Source organism: Arabidopsis lyrata (assembly GCF_000004255.2).
Source record: "Arabidopsis lyrata subsp. lyrata unplaced genomic scaffold ARALYscaffold_2, whole genome shotgun sequence".
In the NCBI taxonomy this organism is placed as follows: domain Eukaryota; kingdom Viridiplantae; phylum Streptophyta; class Magnoliopsida; order Brassicales; family Brassicaceae; genus Arabidopsis; species Arabidopsis lyrata.
This window is the reverse complement of record NW_003302554.1, coordinates 4,278,004-4,285,513: the sequence shown is the minus strand read 5'-3', so window position 1 is coordinate 4,285,513 and position 7,510 is coordinate 4,278,004. Positions and strand designations below refer to the sequence as shown.

The following is a 7,510-nucleotide window of genomic DNA, read 5'->3' as shown; positions in this document are numbered from 1 at the left end:
CAAATTTGAGTTAGTTTAGTAACTCATTTGTATAAAGAGTTTTTTCTTTTTGTAATTTAAAAAATACGTATTTGAATTATCTCATCGTTTCGTGTATCAAAAACAGTGTGTTATGTCAAATATTATAGAATAAAATATAATTATTGAGTTGTCTTTTAATATGAGAATACAAAATATATATATATATATATATATAGTGCTAACATTAACATAATGTTAAACTTTCCTAAACATATAAAGTAAATAGCGTGTACAAGAAGTAATATAGAGATCTAAAGTATTCTTCGGTTTTGGGTTTCACGGGCTTCACATCATAAACGGATTTTAACGGTCCATATTACTTGGTCTGCAACATACACATCTTGCTTATCTTCAATATATTATTTGTAAACAAAAATAAGTTCATTAACACACCTGTTTTTTTTTTTTTTTGACATCGATTCATTAACACAACTTTTAAGTCTTAGCAAAAAACACACACACAATTTTTAAGTGTGTTTTTTTCCCATTCTTAAATCTTACCTACAATGGTTCCAAGTTCACTGCAGCGACATACGCTTCTTTCAATGTCTTTTGTTTCTTAATGACTACGATTGGTTTATTATATATATATTATTATTTGTTGTTTTCTACTTCAACATTACCACACAACACAAGTGTGAAGTTTAAATGTAAAGACAAAAGTTTGGATTCCAGAAGAAGAAAAGAATATGCGTTTAAGATTCTCTTCACACGTCTACATTTTCTTAAGATCGTCAGCCTTAATATTCTTTTATCAACGTAACATAAAACTTTTGTACCTTATACAAAAAACAGGAAACTATGTGTCTATAATTGCAACCCCTTTTGTGACAGTGAATCCGCAGTTCTAAATATGATAATTGCAACCCCTTTTGTTTTGTGACAGTGAATTATACGATGTATATGGAAGTTTTATATTATGCATATAAAAATTTTCATTGATTAAGAAAACATAAAATATCAGCCACATTACACTATTAATCATCATATTCATGTTAAAATAATAGTCTATTAAGTAAAATAAATGAAAAACGTTTCACTTTTAAGATAAATTTAAATTTTCATGGCATTCTATAGAGTCTATAAACACGTAGCTCCAACAATATAAACTTTTCGGAATCAATATCAAAATAACCAAAAATGGTTGCAAAATATTTCTTATGTAATTTGTAGCCACTTATAAGGGTGCTCTTAACACTTACTTTTATTGACCACACCTTCAAAAATATTTATTTCTATAATTTAACAGATGGCTAGGACAACTTTGAAGACATGAAATGATAATATAGATCAGGGTCAAAATAATAGATCCCAGTATTTTGTTTTTTGAAGTAATTTATAGATATACAATTGATAATTAATTTACATGTCTATAAAGAGAACAAGTTACCTAAAAATGACATGCCCTAAAATGTTTAAAATTACGTAAATCATTTGTATGAGTATATTTGTATACTATTTCGTAACCATTTACCGCTCCCACTTACTAGTAAAACTTTCTTACTACTTTACGTCACCAATCAACCTATTATTTAACCGTACCAATGTACCATGATATCTTTGTCTTATATAAATAGTCATACAATGTTTACACAAACACACATGCATGTCTCGTCCATATGTATTGACTCACTTGGAAGTATACATGAGTCATGCCAAGCACCAGCAGCTCTGAAACCTTTGCGAGCTTCTTTAATGACTGGCTTCTCCGTCACAGGCAATTCGTCCAAGAACTTTCACACCTTGCTGATGAAACCACCAGAACTCCGGTAGAAGAAGAATCACTTTTGTCTAACTTTCTTTCTCACTGTCTCCAATACTACGAAGAGAAATCAGTTGCCATGTCCGTGGCCGGTGACGATGTATACGATTTCTTCTCCCCACCATGGCTCAGCTCATACGAGAAACTCATCCTCTGGATTGGAGGTTTCAAACCAGGTATGGTTTTTAAACTCATAACCACTTCTGTTAACGACCTTACGAGCCACCAAATAGACCAACTTGAGAATATCCGGTTAGAGACTAAACGGAGGGAGAGAGATTTGATGCGAAGGTTTGCGCTTCTACAACAGAGCGTGGGGGATCCACTTCTGATGGTTCCATTTAGGCGCATCGGTGTGTTGAGCCTCGGCGAAGGAGAGCAGTCAGAAATGGAGGAGGCAATGGATGTTATGAAGGAAGAGATGATTACGGCCATGAAGAACGCTGATCAACTCCGGTGTGTGACGGTTGGGAAAGTGGTGGAGGTTCTAAATCCACGGCAGGCGATTAAGCTGCTAAGAGCCGCCGGAGAGTTTTATCTCCTCCTGAGAGATTTAGGTGTACAGATAGAAACAGTGCGTTGATAGGACTAATGTTCTTCTTCTTCTTTTGTTTTGTTTTTTGTTCTAATTATTTCGATAGCATGTTTGATTGTTTGGTCTTATAAGATAACATCATTTGGTCAATAATAAAAAAAATCTCAGTAGTTATAGATAGGTTTGGGCTTTGGGCATGAGTTTTGTATGTACGTTTTATGCCATCGTATATAGTTTTAATTCTCTAGTGAGAGTTGATCCTTCTTTGTAAATGATATTCAGATTTTGATGAATGATGTAAGAAAGAGAGTGGTTTATTTAATCAGCCAATCTTCTATCCCTTTTATGATTTTCTTCCCCAAATTTGCCTTATTCTTTATGTTCGATTGTAATAAGCTTTAAATAAACAAATACAAATTTTCATAATTGTGTATAGATAACTACAAACAAATAAAAAGTCTAAGAATGTCCACAAATTATCGTAACACAATCAATACTAATTTCAATTCATGGCCCTCAAGTTGGTGGTAAATCTTCTAGCTCTTTGCTCTTGTCACATGTAGCTTATACAGTTCTCATCAGGCATTAATTTCCATGCATATTTAGTTGGGCCTTGGCGAATGGATAGGCTTTTCTTGTTTAGCGCCTATTTTTTGGGGTTTTGGAGAGCAGTATCACTTTTTATTCATATGATCCATTGGCTAAAATTAGAAATTCCTACATCTTTTTGTATAAAAAAAGTTTTTAATAGGATACAAGTGAAGGAATTGGGTTCTTTAACGGTTATTTATTCGAACCTTTCGCTTTCCGTGTTCTTGTTAAGACCAGTGATAAGCACAATTTCACCTAATGCCACTTCGGTGGTGGATGCTTCTCATATGGTTTTCATGTTTCACCGTTGAATTTAATCTCTACTTCACTATTATTGAGGTAATATATGTTATGTTTGTCAACTTAATAGGGTGTATTGGCAGTGGCTCAAGAGATCACTCTCCCAAGAAGTTGCCTCTTTTATGTGGCAAGTCATAAACTAGTAGTACTTAGGCTATTGCTGATTTAGTAAAGGTGGTTGATGCAAATGTTCAATAATCTTTGTGATACAAAAATAGACGAGTTTTCAACATCTAATGTAATATGTCACAATTCTGATGGGAGGAAATGTGAGCAGCTTACTGTGGTTCTTATCAATTATCGGCAAACAATTTGCTGCAGTTTGGGCCTAGGCCTCTACTTCTAAGGCTATGATGATTCCTCGTACATGAAAGTTTTTTCACATTGAAATATTGACATCATTCAACGTTATGAATTATATGCATATATCTCTCGTGTATTTATGTTCCATTATTCGGGTCGCCACGCGGCCCAGCCCAACATATATGAGGATTTTTGGGCAAACAGAAATTTTTTTGGAGTTTTTTCTTGTTACATTTCAAATTTTTAAGGTATTTTTCTAAACTTTTGTTTAAATTATGGAATATTATAAAATGTTTTTTTTTTATTGTTAAAGTAAAATAAAAAAAGATAAAAAATTTGGGCCCTAAAATATGTATTTTAAGAATATTTGGGCCCTCTTAAGTAAATCTTGAAAAATTTCTAATGTTTTTTTTTAAAATATGGTCAATTTTCTCATAGTATTCTAATTCTTTTCTACTAAGCTTGGTCCCTGAGGCATGACACCTCTGCCCACCCTATTTGGGCCGGGCATGTCGCCATGAATTACCACTGGTCACTGGTTGGGGTGGGGGAAAGAAAACAGAACCAAAATTCATCAATTTGAATTCAAACCAAGATCATGATAATAAGAACCGTCGAGATTTTATGTACCAGATCAACTAAACCGAAATCGGAAAAATTTAAAATTTTTAGCTTCTACCAGATACATAGAAATAAGCATTTTTAAATATACAAAAAATATAGGATACTAATTAATTAAACTTAATTACTTATTTTTATCTTCATTAAATCTATTTATGAAACACAAAATACAAGGAAAACTTTCGAACTGATATATAATCCGGTTCTATTTGGGACTCATTTCTTGAAGATCCAAAAAGACCCGAAAAATGGAATGCCTAGTCGTATTTTGCTACTGCAAAAGGGGCCGTCTTACTATCAACTCATTACTCATGCACTTGAGTTGAAAACTGATTCTCCATATGGGAGCACAACAAGTACAAATGAAATCGAATTTTCGTCCACTATTATCACTAAGTCTTTCACAATATATAACGGATTATAATTCGTTTGTCACGTAGTGCATTACAGAGTGCACGATTGCTTCATCATGACTACATGTAAAAACTAAAAAGCATTGGTGGTTTTGACAAAAAAACCTGTTGAAGATGCAACTTCGGTTTATGCCTGTCGGAAAAAAACCAATACGTAAAGATGCTTCTTTTCATGGTGCATATTTTGGTTAAGAGATTGGGAAACCATCCATAATGGCTTGTAAGAATCGGATTCGTATGTGCAGTTGGTGATAGACACCTTGGATGAGACAATTCCTTCCGGCGCTTAATGTTATGTTTATAATAATTTAGGCAACATTGTCATGAGTTATGAGAACTAATTCGTTTTGCTTTTCAGGATTTTAGTCTGGCAGAATCAGAGCATCTCTCTAAGTTCATATTAGATTGGTGCAATGCATCTTTACTTTAATTTGAAACTTTGATGCTTAGTTTTGTAGCTACGTGACACAAGTTGCGTCAAGTCAAGATTATATTAGATTATATTATTTAGGTTACTATTGAGTGTTGACTGTATAAATAAACAACTGTTTATGTATTGGTCTATGCTGTGATGTAAGAATTTAAGCATATACGACTAACAATTTTAGGGTTCTTCCAAATATTGAATTGACAGCAATTTTGTGCGTTGGATGTAGGCAAATGGACATCACATCAATACATTTAAAGAAAGGTTCGCATATTTATGATGGCTTTTTATTAATATTCCAAAAACGTATAGCGTCAAAACTTCATAAAGGACGTCGTCGCATAGTAACAAAAACTAAAGTACGCAAATATGCATTAAGAAGAATAGTTTTCCATACTAAGTACTAACATTCGATTTTCCAATCAGCAGAAAAAAAGAAAAACTATTCGTTTGTTTTAATATTATATTAAAAACATTTTTGGTATTGTTATCTAACCTAAAAGAAATTCTAACTTACAAACCACTAGTGGAAGCCCCTTAGTTTATTGGTTGACTAAAGATTGATTAATTCTTCTACACTAAGAGGTCTGGGATTCGAGTCCCAGGTATTGCGATTTATTAACAAATTTGCAGATTAATGGAGACAAGTGTGAAAGAGATCTCGAGCGATGTACAATTATAGCCGTTCGCCAGGATTCTACGCAGAGAAGGAAGTGGATCTAGTAAAGGTCGGAAGGAATTGTCAGTTGTAGAATCGTCTATGTAACAGTTCTCATAATTTGCAATTAGTAATAAATCTAGACGATAAAAAAAAAACTTACAAACCAGTACAAAATTCAAAAACAAATAGTTAAGTACCTTAGTTTTGATATTCTAATTTATAATAATATATTAAAAATATATTAAAAACATTTTTTTAATTACAAATTGTTAATGATTATAGATAATATGCACTGGACAACCACATTCTAAACAAGTATTTTTTTTTTTTTTTGCTAAGAGAATAAGTATTTTTTTTATCCTGTGTTTTTTAATAACATGGATTTCATGTTTTTTTTTTTCTTACGAATATTATGTTGTTTTATCCGTTAACAAGTTATGTTTCATGACATCACACTATGTTTATAGAAATTATGTGGAAAACCCACAATTTATTTACAATTTTGCCATTGCATCTTATTTTGTCAGTTTTTCGTAAGTACACTACAGTATTTTTATCTAGCAAACTAGATTTTAACCCACGGTACATCGCGGGATGATTTAATTTTAAAGTTAGTATGAAAATATTTTGTAAATTGTATCTCTCTATAACATATTTATTTATATTATAGTTTACAATTGTTATTTAGTAACGGTATACCACGAGTCCACGAGACAATTATTAATAAACTGAGGATTTAAACCGTATTAAAGTGGTATATAAATATTGATTCAAATTCGTCCGCCATATAAATCCTTTCCGAAATATAACCCGTTCCGTAATTTCTTAACTCGTCCCGTGATTTTTTTATTTTAAATTTAATGATTATTTATTATATATCAAAGTTTACAAATCATATCATTCTCTAAGACCACGGGACAATTTTTGGTTTTATACAATCTTTTCTAAATGAGACTGATTTAATATGTCTAATATTTGTGGTATTAAAAAAAAAAGATTTAATCCGTATTGAAGCGGCAGATTAATAATATTTTATTATTTTTATTATTGTTGATTCAAAAACCCATCCCGCCAAACCCGTCCGGCCAAAAAACTCATTTATTTATCAATGTTATTATTTATGATATGATTCTGAATCATTGCCTAAATATTTTAATCGATGTAGAACGTTGAACACACTTTTTCGTCAATTGGATAATATATGTCCGTTTTAAAATTTCGAATCATAGTATATGCAGAACAAAATTGATTTTTTTTTCCTTTATGTATTATATGATGATTCAAAACAGTTAAAAACAAATCAAACAAAGATAATAGGAGAATCATAATTATAAATCTTAATAAAGTCTTCTAAATATCTACATTATTAAATATGGAATATCCGGTGTATGAGTTGGGTTAAATATAACCCGACCCAACAAATTTTTTTTGAAGGATTTTTCGAAACGGGACGGATATCCAAATAATCCGGAATCATTTTTACCTACCCGTCACCAAAGTGACTGCAAAAATACTAGTATAGATAACCCACATGATATAATACGAAAATTTAATCTTATATTATACATAAGAAATTAACTTAGTTAAAATGTATTTTCGTTTGTTCTATAATGGGTTATTGGTATTTTTCTCCAATATTTATATTCTATCTGCAAAGTTTAAGATTGTAAACATGTCTATAAGAGCATCTCCAATGGTGAGAGCTCTTTATAGGTTCTCTACAATTATTTAATATAAATTTTGAGAGAACCAACTCTTTTTGGGTTATCAAATCTCTCTTTAGAGAACCAACTCTTCCCATAATTCAACTTTTTGATTTAATTTTAATCATTTTTCACAAGAGAAACTCACAAGAGAGCTCCTATTGGAGCTGCTC

General features: G+C 31.6%; 1 protein-coding gene across 1 annotated transcript; it reads left to right on the top strand.

Annotated features, from left to right (window-relative positions):
- The first annotated feature begins 1,620 nt into the window (after positions 1-1,620).
- Positions 1,621-2,721, top strand: LOC9324283 (protein DOG1-like 4). Its single transcript, XM_002888174.2, has one exon. It carries the CDS (start codon positions 1,674-1,676, stop codon positions 2,364-2,366), a length of 693 nt encoding a protein of 230 aa, XP_002888220.1. The 5' UTR covers positions 1,621-1,673; the 3' UTR covers positions 2,367-2,721.
- Positions 2,722-7,510: the final 4,789 nt, after the last annotated feature.